The sequence below is a fragment of the Ictidomys tridecemlineatus genome, chromosome 8 (assembly GCF_052094955.1).
Source record: "Ictidomys tridecemlineatus isolate mIctTri1 chromosome 8, mIctTri1.hap1, whole genome shotgun sequence".
Classification (NCBI taxonomy): domain Eukaryota; kingdom Metazoa; phylum Chordata; class Mammalia; order Rodentia; family Sciuridae; genus Ictidomys; species Ictidomys tridecemlineatus.
Genome location: NC_135484.1, coordinates 3,540,963 through 3,556,201, shown reverse-complemented (window position 1 = coordinate 3,556,201; position 15,239 = coordinate 3,540,963). Strand labels below are relative to the sequence as shown.

General features: G+C 48.7%; 1 protein-coding gene across 1 annotated transcript; it reads right to left on the bottom strand.

The window, feature by feature from the left end:
* Positions 1 to 221: 221 nt before the first annotated feature.
* On the bottom strand, positions 222 to 15,120 carry C8H6orf118 (chromosome 8 C6orf118 homolog). Its single transcript, XM_013356883.3, is given in 11 exon segments — positions 222 to 418; positions 1,631 to 1,659; positions 1,661 to 1,693; positions 2,318 to 2,371; positions 4,051 to 4,232; positions 4,707 to 4,765; positions 6,617 to 6,741; positions 7,957 to 8,016; positions 8,800 to 8,922; positions 9,607 to 10,289; positions 15,072 to 15,120. Coding segments are annotated over 11 exon segments (1,482 nt in total). The 5' UTR covers positions 15,097 to 15,120; the 3' UTR covers positions 222 to 309.
* Between the last annotated feature and the right edge of the window lie 119 nt (positions 15,121 to 15,239).

The window sequence follows — 15,239 nt, the reverse complement described above, 5'->3', positions numbered from 1 at the left end:
AAACTGTTGGCAGATAAGCAATTATTTTTAGATTGACAAATTTGATCCCCCCTAATATGACACAGAAAGATTTTTTATTCTTAAATATTGAAAAGTATTTTCTCCAGTGGAAAGTTACTAAATAAAAGCAGCAAATTCTCAGAACTAGTATTGTTATGCACATATGCATAAATTAAAACTGACCATGTGTGTATATGCATTGATCAACACTCTGAAGAGGATACTTATAACACATTAATTTTATTGGGGTAAGGTGGACGAAATGGAATGCCTCTCCCTTGACTTCTCCATCTGAAAACATCCAGGCTGCTATACACACGACACTTCTGAATTTTCATGGGTCACTTCTCCAGTTGCTTGAGAGTTATTTTCTGTTTCTTCTAATTTTGTGTATTTTTTAATAAATTCCCAAAGTTTCCTTAAAATACAGAAGAAGTGAATATAATAGATTAGAAAAATGCATTAAGGAAGAAAGAACACTTCAAAGTAAACTTGTATTTTAGGGCACGTTTATCTGAAAACAGATGAGACTTTGCAATCGTCTGCCTTTGAAGAATATTTTAGCACAGTTTAGACACTGGATGGAAGGAAGACCTGCTTGTGTTTGGATCCCCCCAAGCCCCCACCCGAATCTTCCAGATGAAGGACAGCGTAACAGCAGGGCTGGACTTGCCACCAAGAGTCCGCACAGCCTTCAGAAACTCGCTCTTGCTGCCGGAGTGGCCAGGAGCCTGCCAGGGCCAAGTTCGTAACGTTGTCGTTACCCGACTTCCACGGCCCCCCACACCACAGGAGGAGCAGGAGTCACCAAGGAAGCTGAGATCCCGGTCCAGGGCCCTCTCCCCTGGGTTTCTCTGTCTACCTAGCGGGAGGGAGGCGTCCTCTGTTTCTGGCCTCCTTTCCAGCTAAGGGGGTGGTAGGCCGTGCGGGCCACTGAGGTGTGGTTGGGAGTCACTGAGAACCACTGTCCCCCTCAATTGAGCTGAAAGCCCCACATGCGAAGTCTTTGGTTATCTGTCCTCCTCTTCCCTCCCTTCCTCCTTGGAACATGGACCTAATCCCTGAAGACAGCCATACTGAGACCGGGGGAGGTCTCAGGAAAGGACAGTGCATGCGGAGTTACTGGGTGCCACCACTGAGCCTAACGGGCCCTGTTGATGCCAATAAGCCTAAACCCGCAGGGTTTTCTTCCACTTCCAATTGTACCAGATCCTGGATCGAAGTGCAACATCAAGTCTCAGAAGAATAGCCATGTGAAGCACAGTCACCTACAGCAGGCAACTGAAATCAACCATTTGCTTTTGAACTTAAAATTTTAAAGGAGGATATTCATAGGGTTTTTCAGATTCAACTTCACAAAAATCCTTGTAATTTGAGAAAGAAAGTCACCCATAGCCACAGGCACCCCCACTTTCCTGGCCCTGCCCAGGAGAATCCACTGCCTCTCTTCAGCTCTCGACATTGAAAAACCATCCATATACACTGAGGTTTAAATCTGGGACTAAGCACTTTTAAGCAGGAAAAGCTGCAACAGTATGAAGTCGGCATTCCCAAGTGCTCCTCAGGGCTCAGCCTGTGAGTGTTCTGGGACAGCAGGACAGTTACAGCTCTTTCCTGAAGATATACTCACTGCTGCTCCTCCTCACTGATCTTACTCTTTTCTCATGAACTGCTTCAGATGGTTTTCATTGGCCTACAAAAAATTTAAAATCCTGTCGTCATGTATGATGGCAATGAAACTGAATCCAAATAAATCAGCATTTCTAGAATCAGGTATAACATACTAATTCATACTGTGTACAGTCCAGACAGATACACACATAATAGATCTGTAATAGATCTATAGCATGTTAAGCTCTGTGTGTGTGTATATGTGTGTGTGTGTGTGTGTGTGTGTGTGTGTGTGTGTGTGTGTGTGTCTTCCTGGAGATGGAAGCCAGGGCTTTGCAAATGTAAGGTAAGTGTTCTAATCAGCCCTAGGGGACATCTTCAAAGTTGCTAGGTGGAGTCAGTTCAAAAGATTCCTTGTCACCAAATAAAATCCTTATGTCGCATGGTAAAGTGTAGATGGAATAGAGAAATCATTATTATTAGCACATCCTACCATTAAAACTCATGCTACACTTTCACTTATACATCAGTTCACGCCTGTCAGTTTTAAGATACTGTGTGCATAGCCAGATATTTGGAGCACCACAGGAAGTTGTCATCTAGAAGAAGAAAGTGTGCGTTCTTGTTTGTCTGTGACACGGGGCAAGTGGGTACTCCAGGGATCACTTCTACTGATGACACTGATTCAGGCACCAAGAAGACTTACTTCCAATTTCTTATTTAGGATCCTATTTGATGTTTCCAATCTTATAGCTTCATTCTGAAGGACAAATGGTTTAAAAGCAAGATAGCTGGTTAATTATTTTTCTCTATTTATGGAATAAAAAGTATTATGTAAATGGTGTCATCTCAAGAGTACTCAAACACAACACTTAAAATCATATGATTAAATGAAGGACAGAGGGTAAGAAAAAATATCTCTGGCCTCTGTTTCAAAAACTGAAGAAGATGGGATTAATCCTTCAAAAATTTAAAACCTTAGGGAAATTCAGAGTAAGGTTCCTTACTGTTCAGTGGCTGGAAACAATATAAAACTACAAATACAAGCTGGGCATGATTAGCACATTCAACCATTAAAACTAAGTGTTACATTTTTATTTACACATAATTTATACCTGTCAGTTTTAAGATAAAAAAAAAGTTTTAATCCCAGAGACTCTGACAGCTGAGGCAAGAGGATCACAAGTTCAAGAGTAGCCTCAGCAACTTAAAAAAAAAACCCTGCCCAGTTTACAAAACTTAATACACACACACACACACACACACACACACACTTGCAGCCATACCTCATTTTTGTGCTTCCTTTTATTGTGCTCCATTGATATTTGATTTTTCATTTACAAACTGATGGCTTGGAACAACCTTGTGCCAATCAAGTTCATTGGCACTGTTTTTTCACCATTAACAGCACATATAATCAATAGCACTTTTTAGCATAAAGTTTTTAAAATTAAGGTCCATATTTTTTAAAGAGAATGCTGCTATACATTTAATAGACTACAATATAGCATAAGCATAACTTTTATATACTCTGAGAAATCAAAAAACTCATGTCATCAGTTTATTGTGATAATAGCTTTAGCGTGGGAGCCTGGAGCCAAATGCACAACATCCCCACGGCCCACCTGTACTGGTACTTAGCACCCGCACCAGGAACCGATCACCAAGTGTAACGTGGAACATTTTAAATTTCCATTTATAATAGTAACAGGTCCTATAAATTCATGTGAGTAAGTATAATAATTATTTAAGACCCAGACATAGAAATAAATAAAATAAAGTTAAAATGATCCTGGATACGAATATTCATGTTGTGAAACTATCACTTTCTCCCAAGTGGATTTATAAATTCATTGTAAGCACAATCGGAATACCAGAGTCTTATTAATAGCAGAACTTGAAAAATCAGTTAGTACTGTAAATGAGAATATCCAAGTTAATCATGAAAAATGGTGGGCGGGGGTTATCAAGACTTGCTCTTACAGATAGCCAATGTGTTGGAAAGGATTAGCAATTATGGCAGTGAGGCAAGATAATGATTAATTAAGAATCCAGAGTAGTTTAGAGCACCACTACCAGCTGCATACCATACATTTCTAATTACTGAAAAAAAATAGTGCTGGGAAAATATCTGTGACTATATAGCCACAAGAGGAAATTCTTATAAATTCTACAGCCAGAGATTATATTGAATCCAACTGCACATTTTTTGCACAGATTCTGCAGGTATTGGCCATCGACAGCTCAATGACATTTGTATCATTTTTGTTTCTGCTGGTTTTTAATTATTCTAATTATCTGCCACAAAGTCTGAAATAAAAATACATTTGGACCAAATTTGACTGTATTTTTATACCTTGTTACAGAATCAAATTGCTTCATGCATTCATCAAGGTCTCAAGCAAAAGAACAATATAAATATTTAAACAAATTGCATACCTCTATGCTTTTAAGCTTATTCTCGGCAATGCCTGAAATTCCAGTGTGCACCAGTGTTGCTTTAATTTGCTTTTCAAGGTCTTGAATTTCATCCCATTTCTTGAGTATTTCACATCTCTGAATTTCAACCTTCTCCGTAAGAGTAAGTTGTTCCTCATCAATTACTTTTTTCTCGGTTTCTTCTGGAAATATATTTTGAAGGCAAACTATTATTGTGTTTAATATCTGGCTCTCATTAATAGTACTGTGTATTATTAACAATATTATATACATCATTTATAACTATAATGGACCTCAAAGTCCAAGCATGTCAAAAATAATCTGATCTGAAAACGTGGTATACCTTCCTTAATTCTTGATTTAATTCATTTCATGTAATCAATAAGTGTTTATTGACCATCTTGTTTTGTGTGCTCTGGCCAAGGTGTAAGGTTTAATGGTTGATTACTACTCACAGACTTTTCCAGGTTTGCATTCAGATGGTGCAGACCATCAGGAGACTATACAGAGCATGAAAGGGAGCCGAGGGGTCGTGGAGACCCGCAGGAACCTCTGACAGTGTTCCCCAGGGAGGCTGGGGGGGAACCAAGGGGCGGAGGAGAGTCAGGCACGGGCAGGGGCGACAGAGGGGACGTGGGTGGGAACCCCGCACTTGCCTGATCTTTCCTTAGTGATTCGAAGCAGTTTGTTCTCCACCTCTAATTCATCTCTGAGTCTACAAATTGATAAGTTAAAGAAAGTGAACGGTGAGAGCTTCATTGATACTTTGTTCCTTCTATCTACTTTATACCACAAGTCTTCTTTCTACTGAGAAATAAAATGGTTATCACCTGACTTTCTAACACAAAAGAGAATGAAAGGTGTCTATGAAGCAGAGTCCCAGGCTGACCAAGTAGGAGAGCCTTTTCCCCAGGACTGCATGCACATTAGTTTTTTATTTTTTTACTGGTTGTTCAAAACATTACAAAGCTCTTGACATATAATATTTCATACTTTAGATTCAAGTGGGTTATGAACTCCCATTTTTACCCCAAATACAAATTTCAGAATACAACAGTTACTAATATGGCATTATGTAAAAATGTGGATGTGTGACCGATGTGATTCTGCATGCACATTAGAACAGGTCAACTTAACACAGGGTTTTCTGTGGTGCTTGATGTTATCCTGGACTTCAATTGCTAAGAAAGAAGGCAAACAATAAAAATAAAACCACTAACATTTTACACGCTGAGGCAAACAGCCAATCAGGGCAGCACCTACTGATGCAGGAATAGACGTTCTGCATATGTCATACCTCACAGTCACAAGTTAAATTCCACTATGTTTGAACTAAAAATAGATATAAAGATTTGAAGGAGGAGGAGGAGGAGGAGGAGGAGGAGGGGGAGGGGGAGGAGGGGGAGGGGGAGGAGGGGGAGAGACCTCAGTAACCTCTTTGTACTTTGTTTTTGGTGCAAAGTTTCCTTGTCACCAGAGCAGCAGGGCTGGCTCAGCTGGGACACAGCACCCCATTCTCCACCTCCTCCCAGTTCCTCCACAGGTCTGCCCAGGTATCTGTCTCACAGCCTCCTGGTGCCTGACTCCTATGGGACGGCAGAAATGACCTATATGACCAGTCTCTGTCCCACACCCTGAAGGTGTGCCACGGTGACCTTCTCTCAGTCGCTGGGACCCCACAGAACCTGGGCTGCAGCCCTGAACCCTGCACCAGGGCTCCCTGTGCAGGCCTCCGTGGGTGACTTGGGTCATGCTCTGGATCCATATGAAGTCCCCTGCCCAGCAGTGGGGCACGCGTGTCCCGATGGCCCCTGTGGCCCTGCAAGCATGCTGCCCACCGCCCTTTGGATTCTAAGTCACAACCTTCTGGTGTCATTTCATGGGTTTGGCTGAGTCGCCTCCTCTGTATCTGGCCTGAGGTGCACACCTGAGCCTAACCCTACTGCTCAGGAGAGACAGCTTCCTGTGACCCAGCCACGGGTCGGCGCCTCGGCATGCAGCTAAGGGCCAGCTGGAGAGGGCTCCTGTCAAAGGCCTGCTGTGAACCCACGGCCAAGTCCCCTGGGCCCTTGGGAAGGGCGAGAACTTAGTGCCACACAGTGAGAGAGGCCTTCAGACAGACCAGAGCAAAGGCAAGGGCCGACGGCGCGGTCGCGGTGGGAGTTTGCCTTCCTGAGGACATTTGGTGACCTCGGTTTTGTTTTAATCTTTTTTTTTTTTTAACTCCTTGCAAGCAATAGATCCCATCTGATTGTTGTCTGTCCCTGGAGGAGCACACAGGTGAGAAAGAGGGTGCAGCCACAGGTCACACCTGAGAGCAAGTCTTCCGGGGCCAGCCGGGAAGAGATGAGACCCCTTCAGAGCCCTCCCCCCATGGAAACCACAGTGGGCAGAATATCCGGCCACACTGGGACAGCTGGGCACAGGCCAGGAATCATGCTGTCTCAGGCACCACGTCACACCCAACAACACAGACCAAAATTCAGACGTGTGCGAGTCACGCGGCTTTCAGACCGTGGTAAGGAAGGTCACCCAGCCCAGATGGACGCGCATCTGCAGGGCTCACTTGTTGTGGTGCTCCAGGGCCGCTCTGGTGGCCTTCACGAGTTTCCTCAGCTCCTCCCTGGCCTGGTCAATATCCCCTCTCTGCACGGGACTCTTCTCTAGCTCTTTCGCTTCAGCCAGGTAAGTCTGGGAGGGCAAGGCACAGAGAGGGTGAGGCTCACCCAGGAAGGGCAGAGAAGGTCCCTTTGACTTACTGTGCATCCCAGATGCCCTGGGTCAGAACATGGATTCTAGTTAAAATAGGTCCAGCAGGAGGACCCGAGAGATGGGATACTGGGGGAGGACATCCTGGTCAAGTGAACTTGTGGTTAAACGCCTTTGTAAAAGCTATTTTAATGTTTTATTTTCCTAAGAAAGTTTTTAAATGGCAGGGGGTTCCCAGGTTGCTTTGTGTGGGGGGAGGACATGCTGAACAAAGGCCTTTGGTGTGCTGTCACCAGCCCCCGGGCATTTCTTCAGTCAGTGGGGACCATCGTAACTCAGTCAGTGCTGTGCTCAAAGGCAGAGCGGCAGAGACCTTGGCCAGGTTCTCAGGAATAGAAAGATCTAGAGCCTGGAAGCCTGGGAATTCTTTCACCCTGATGTTTGACTCAATGTGGACACAACTGACCCTTTTCTACTCAACCTTGAAAAGTAAGGGACAGGCAGCTCAAGGAGGCCTTGCTCAATCCTGAAAGACAAATCCGCACAGCATGAAAGGGCTTGGAGGAGCGGCCACAGAGTGTGAGTGTCCCGCGGAGGAAATCAGAACTGACCTCCTTCTATGCTGCGAGTTTTTATGTGCAAAGAGAGAAACTGCATCTCCTCATTGTGAAAATGCCAGACACGAGTTTTAAACTTCACCAAATTCAAAATGCCAAGACACCAGAGCCACAGTGTGACACTCTGAGATTTTACAAGTGATGGCTGTTCCTGTAGCACAGATTTCCTACTACAACCAACGCACATTCAACCCAACTCTGACAGACCGCCTAGGAAGCCACCACAGGAGGCGACAGCCACTGTGGCTGGGCCAGGCGGGCCGCGTGGCACTCCTTGCAGTACCCAGCAGAACTACTGTGGGTGCTCCGGCGGTCACTGAAGTGGCACCCTTTTAACCTCCCCCACAGTGTCCTCCAACCCCAGTGCCTGGGGAACCCACCCAGGCTGTGTCCATCTAAAGGAAGCCCATTACCAACAGCATCCTGCAGCTGGTATGGAGCTCTTCCCTAACGAAGGGGCCAGCTGGGGTGAACTGCGTGGGAACACACAGTGCTCCTGGGGCCCTGGATGTTTTCTAGGGCGGTGGAAGGTGGAGCATGCCCAGGCAGGCTCGGTGGGTGTCTCCAGGTGGACAGTTACCTCGTACTGCTCCGTGGGCCGGGAGCACAGGAGTATGGTCATGTAGAGTTCATATTCATCCTGCACACACAGAGACATCCACTGGACATGAGTTAGGAGGCCAGGCTACGGAGCAAGGCTTGTTTCATAAGATATAAACAATACCGAGGTTAAGGATGTCCATTTAGATAATTAAAGAACAAAAGTACATAAAATGCTACAGTGCATTAAATCCTATAGTGCCTTAAATCCTACAGTGTATTAAACCACATGCACTAAAAAGTATAAGGCCTAGTAGTCTTTGAAACAAATTTGAGTCTAAACTACTGAGCATTTCAATATGTATCACAAAACAACATGATCTCGTGCCATACAGAAATCCTGTCCTGCAGCCTGAGGTGAGCTTTCTGGCAACCAGGGCATCTCTGTAGAACACACCACCATAGCTCTACTGTTGAGCATCCCTACTCATTAGGGATGTTAGAGAGCAGCGTGTTCCTGAAGCAAGCCAAGTTCAGCTTGGGTGCCACTGAGGGGCCTTTCATCATGAAGTCACAGCAGTTTTGTCATTACATAAGGGCTCTGTGTAAAATAGCACTTGGGCAATCACAGAAGTTCATGTGCCACGTATGTTGTACTATAATTAATCAGAAAGAATTTGGAAAAACAAACAAGCATGGGCTTAAGAGCTAACTGGGTGCTATGGCCTGGACCTGCAGTCTGGAGTCTCAGGGAAGGGTGTCTCTCTGGAGAATGGGGACCTTCAACAGGGCAGGATTTCTGGGAGATATGAGATGGTTCAAGGATGCAGAACTTCACACATAGTTCTCATTGTTATTATGAAAAAAAGTATGTATCTGTTACCTTAACTTCTTTTAAGATGTCGCCAAATATCAAAGAACTGTTGCAAACATCTTCAAACACTTCTCCTAAGACCTGCAGCCTGCTGAGCTCTTGCGGGGGGCACGTGCATATTTTCTGGAGTTTCTGGGGACAAACAGAGGGTCAGGTTGTCTTCTCTGTACTCTCCAAATCGTTTCTCGGGTTGAGGAATCAGAAGGGCACAGCTGCCACCTCCCAGAGCCTGGTCTCAGCAGAGCCGGTGGCCAACCAAGACCCCTGACCTTGCCCGCAGCTGCTGAGGACCTGCCCTGGAGCCTCTCTCTGGTCTGCTCTCGGTTTCCTTTTCCTGCCCCTCCTTGCACCCTGCCTCAGGGGTCCACTGTGCCCCTGCGACACTCAGGCCCAGCCCCCAGCTATTTCACAGGGGGACCCACGGCCTTCCTGCCCTGCTCTCTCCCTCAGGAGAGCTGCCTGAGTCACCATCCCACCCTCCTCCTAGGACAGCCACATCCACCCTCTGCCTGGTCCCTCCCCCTGGCCCCTCACACCCTTCCACTGACGGTGGATCCAGCTGTCCCTGGATCCCGCTGCTGTCCTACAGTGGATGTCCCATCATGGCCACATAGCATCTAATGCTTCGGATTGTGACCTTGCCTCCAGTGTCCCCACGTCCACGTTTAGCCTTCCACTTCACCCGACTGTCAGCATCTGCTGACCCTGTGGATTTTCTCAACACCTGGAAATGTAAAAGAGCTGACGATGAGCCTCAGCCCGCGGGGTCCTCCTGTCGCAGCCCTGGGTGGACAGCGCTGCAGTGGCCCTTCTTACCTCCTCCAACTTCTTCTCATGGCCCGCTGCCACCTTGGCCCCTGTGAAATCACTCTTCAGTAGATCTTGCTTTGCCAGAACTTGCTTTTGGAAACTCAAGAACTTCTGGTACCTGTCGGCTTTGGTTATGCCGGCCAGGTAGGAGCTGATGTACTGGTACTCGTCCGGGCCTGGCGCCGTCAGGGTGCAGCTGCGGCTGGACCCTGGCTCTCGGCACCTCAGCACCTTCATCTGGGGCAGCCGGAGCTCCTCTCTCCTGCGTCCTTCAGGAAAGCCCGTGCCCCTGTCCGCCTTCTCTCCCTGCCTGGGAGTAGAGTCCTCTCTGCAAGTGTGGGAGGCCCGCGCCTGGGGGTTCAGGTACCTGAACAGCCGCTGGTTTCTGACCTCATCGGGGAGCAGAGCTGTGTTGATGGTAAAATGAGCCCAAGCATCTTTCATCTTGGCGACATTCCTGTCGGGTGGCCTTCCCACTGCAGAGGCCGCTTCCCCCTTTGGCCTGCTGGTGCCGCACCAGGCGGGCAGGTGGGTCTCGGGCGGCCGGTAGAGCCTGCTGGGATTGAGGTGGCCTGAGGTGTAGAGCAAGACGTCTTCCTTGTGCTCTCGCTGCAGTCGGTGCAGAAGCTTCCTGAGGTCGCCCAGCGTCTTCACGCCCGGGGTCTCACAGTGTCTCCACTTGAGGTAGACTGTTCAGGGAGGACAACAAGTCTCACTCTCAGTGCCACGGTGAAACGGCCCTGTGCACGGCTGAGCTGGCACAGCCCATGCCCCGAAGAGGGGTCTACAGGGAGACAAGGAAAAGTGGCACCTGGCTGCACCCTGCCGTCAAGAAACCTGTGCCCTGACTCAGGAGGGGCAGCAGAGAGCGGCCCGGGGCTGCCAGTTCCAGAGGAGCCTGCCAGGCCAAGAAAGAGGAAGGCAGAGTGTTTTAATTTGACAAAGTATTTCTCATAATATTAGCAAAGGTTCCGGAAGGAAAGGTTAAAAGTCTTATTACAATTCTCAGGATGATGCTTCAAGGTTCTCCTCTAACGTGCTTCACGTGACATGCCAGGAGACACACCAAGAACATGTTTTCCCTAAAATTCTCAGGACACCTCACCACACTGAGTGACCGAAAGGCCATTCATCCTTCTTCTCCTGATCCCAAAAGTAAAACCCGTGGACATGTGAAAAGTGCCCTGACTCCTTCCACACAGCCCTGCTCCTCACCTGCCCCCTGAGAGGGCTCCGATCAAGAACCTGGCCCAGGACAGAAATCATGGCAAGACCTAGTTTTTAGCCAATTCCTAACCACATGAGTGCAGAAATAGCAAATGGACTCTCTGAACCTCAGTTTCTTCCTCTGCAAAGTCAAGAGAATCATCTAACTCAATACGGTTGACTAACCTCCCAATGGAATCACTTTGGGTAAAGAAAGACAGAGTAGATGCTCCAGCCTCGAACCCAATCTTGCTAAAGGTCTACGACACTAAACACTCTGACAGACCCTGAGTCGCCCAGATCTGTCCTTCAATGTGTTCCCCCTCAACATGAGGAAAGAGGGCTTTTTTCTGGAACGCTGTGTAACCTGATGTCCACAGAGGGAGACGGGGGGGGGGGGGGGGGGGGGGGGCTCAAACCCACCCCGAACTGGTTTTCCAGCTCTGGGCTTCTCTTCCGAGAAGTCTGTCTCTGTAGCTCTGTCCCTTCTCAGTAAACCTCCTTCTTGCTGCCATCTCTGTGCCCTGCTCTTCAATTCTTTGCTGAACAGAGGCACCGAACCCAGCGCCCCTAGATGGTAGCACCACCACCTTGGAGCACTCTCAGGAGTTGCTAAGAAAATGTTCACTTGCACAGCAAGACTGGGACCTCGGTGCTCCCGCAGCCACGGATGCCAAGCAGGCTCGCTGAGTCCTCGAGGCCACCTGAGCCTGCACAACCTCGTCTCCACCACAAGCCCCCCTGCAAACGGCTCCTCTCCATTGTGAGGAGGATCAGTGAGCAGCGTGGAGAGGGGCCAGGTCCGGACGAGCACTGTAGGGCAGCCGGTCTCAGACACAGCCTTCGCCCACACAGACCCCTCTGCTCTGTGCCAGGACTGCCCCGAGCAAAGCGGGCAGGCGGGCACATTCTGAGGCCCGAGCTACATGCACCCCACATCTGTGCCCAGTCTAATGGAGATCTTTGCCTGTGAAGTCAGGGTGCACTGTGGTCCCTATTTTCACCCAAGAGAAAAAATGAGGCCAGAAAAAAACACCAGGGGCAGCCACAGATTCCCTGCTGTGTGACAAATGCCCACGGACAGCAGCCTCTGCACCCGAGCGCGGCCTGGGCCCCTCCTTGGGAACATCACCGGGGCTGAGACAGGTGTTGGCCAGCTGAGTGCTTGGAGGCTTTGGGGACAGAATCACTTCCAGGCTCACTTTTCTTGTGGCCAGATCCAGTGTCTGTGGTTGAAGGAAGGAGGAAGGTCCCGGGCACTGCCCACATTCCTTGGCTCAGCCTCCTGTCTCTGAGCAGCCACAGCTTCCCACCCACAGCCTCTCACCCTCTTCTGGGACAGCCTCTGAGCTCTGGGAGTCCCAGGATGGGTGCCATCTCTTGAGGCCAGTTGTGCCCCACGATACACAGCAGGGAGCCAAGAGACGATGGAGCTCTTCAAAATTCTGCCCTGCTCCAGGACATGCCCAAGCCAGGGCCCAGCCTCCCCACACTGTCCACTGTCCCCGCTGTGAGGGCCACTAGGGCTGGATATTGGAGCAAATGCTGCCAACCCTGACGGTCTCTGTTGACCAGCACGGTACCTCAAAGACACCATTTATACACATTTTTTAATATTTATTTTTTAGTTGGACACAATACCTTTATTTTTTAAAAAATTTATTTGTATGTGATACTGAGGATTGAACCCAGGGCCTCGCATGTGTTCGACCACTGAGCCCCAGCCCCAGCCCCCAGAGACACCATTTATGAACAGGTCATTTACTAACTAACAGAACAAGGTTTCAATGTCTCACTGTGGTTCTTCAGAGGCACCGACCCACAAGGCAGGGAGACGAGCTACGTCAGGTCCACGGGAAATGGGGAGAGGCCACTTGAATGCACATTATCCTCCCTTCAGTTTATCCAGAAGTTTTCAGAAGGGACTGGAAGCCTTCAGCTAGCTAATCAGCACAGTCACCTTCCTATTAGCACAGGTTTGGAGTCAACTGCAGTAACACTTGGAGGATCCAGATTCCATGGCTCTCTGACAAGTTCCCACACTACTGACCACACGCTCCATCCTGGCCCTGGATGTTACAATACTGTCCTTACTGAAAACATTGTCTTTTGCATACCCTGGACAGCAAAAAATGAAAGTGAGTATTTTACAAATGATCTGAAAACATGTAGAGACTTTTTGAATGTGTGTTGATTTAGGAAAACACAGTAGTAGGCTTTTGGATAAGGTTTAGATTCATTAAACATTTCCGACAATTTAGCAGCTAACATTTTTAGACAGAGTGTCTTTAGTTTAGAAATTCTGCTTATGCTTCAAGGTGGAGACAAGAGGTCTTGAAAGTCACCATCATTACAGATCGCGGCCTCTGTTGTCTGGCCTCTGTGAACCCTGGGATCCACCGAGATTCTCACTGGTCTCTTCCAAGAATGTCCTCATTCCCTCTACCCTGCACTTAGCAAACACGCTGGGGGCAAGTTAGTGGAAATAATTAAGAGAATTCTGGAGACCGTAACCTGCAGGCCCAGCCAGAGGAGAGCCAAGGAGCCTCGGGGACAGTGGGCAGTAGGTCCTCTCTGGTGCCCTGTGTGCTCTGAATTCCTTAGAGAATCTGTGCAGGCTGCTTGACCTTTCCCAAATCCCAGACAGCATCAGAACTGTGACCTGGTCACACTCTGCCTTTACACATGGATCTGCAAACATTTTGACAAATCCTCAAGGGAAGGAACTTTATTTGCATTATAATCTTCAGAAAAACTGAACAGCCATTGCTTCATGTAATCAATGTAGAAAAGAAGCACTGTAACATTTTAAGTAATGATAGAAAAACCTACAGGGTGCTGTACACTGCACTGTATGTGTCGGAAAACAAAGTCCTACAGCAGTCCTGCTGGGGGGGGGACACAGCTGAGAGTGTGGAAGGCAGAAAGCCCCAGCGGAGGGGGGGGTAAGAATGGCAAACTCGGACTGCAGCGTCACAGAAGGGGACTTTGCAGATTTGATTTAGGTGATGGGCCTTAAAATAGATGGCCCAAGACCATCTGGGCAGGCCCATCCTCATCACACAAGTCCCTAAAAGCAAAGAGTTTTCTCTGGCTGGAGTCACAGGGAGAGTGGGCTAAGAGGGACTTCAGAGATCCCAACAGGAGGGGAAGATGCTGGGCAGAGGGCCCTCCAGGATGGGGAGAAGGCAGCCACTGTGGAGCTGGGGGATGCCACAGTGCACACGGCCTGGGGGAATTCCTCCCCAGGGTCCAGAGGTGAGCACACCCTACAGTACATTGACGTCAGCAGAGGCCCACCCAGCTCATGCAGACCTGCAGCCACAGAATGCAAATCCTATGCATCGGCGCCATTTGAAGTCACCGTTTGGGGAACTTGATACAGCAGTAGAGGAAAGGAGTACACTGGGACACTGCACAGAAGCCGGGCATGCTGCGTTCACGTCTGGTGTGAGCCACAGACAGCAGAGGGGGGAAGACGTGTGGAACTGGGAATCAGCAAGAGCAAGTTTCACCCCAGGGCCACGGCACGTGGGAGGAGAGAGGCCTCCCAGCCTCCCAAGGTTATGGGAGGAAGGCTGGAGCTTCCTTACTCTTAGGTGAAAGACAAACATGGCCTCTGAGGCTGCAGGCTGCCTTTGACAGCGTGGCTCTAAAGCAGCCCTGGAGGTGGTGACCTTGTGATCCCCTTCACAGGTGAGGATGGGGGCACAGATACTTACATACGGCCCAATGTCCGTCCAGAGGGCAGCTGCCTCCCCAAACTGCCCACCGCTGCACTTCAAAGCTGCAAAGTGCCTTTAATAAAGCTTCCACTGTCCACTCTACTCTTGCCTCTGCGTGCTTCTCCGGTGTTATGCTTCAGCATTTGGGGAAGCAAGGACTCGTCACCGGTAAACAGTGGTAACAGACTGGGCCACACTCAGGTTGGTGACATGCACAGGGAGTGTCCTGCAGTCTAGAACTAGCATCTAGAAGTCTGCCCCTCCAGCCCCTCCTCCCAGACAGGGCCAGATTGCCTGCACACACACACACTCACACACACACACTCACACACACACTCACAGGCACCCCACACATCTGCCTCTCTCGGCCTGTCATTCTGGGATCTGAGAAGACAACACATCCCGACACCAGTGTTCCTGGAGCTGATTTGCAGCCACAAGAGAGACTTCACTTTTCAAAACAGACTCAGAGAAACTGGTTCCTAGGTACACCTCAGACAAACGTCAGAAGCCAAACACAAATGCCTGATGTCCACTTACATTCTGGCTCCAAATCCTTAGCCATGGCCTCCCTCACCAGTGTGGCCTCTGAGGCCCTGGGGTTGCTATGGGACCATCAACATTCCAGGCCCCGCCCCCGCGGAGTAGCTCAGCTGCCAGCCACAGGGTGCCTGCCAGATCCCCCACTCCTCCCCCGCTGTGATTCTG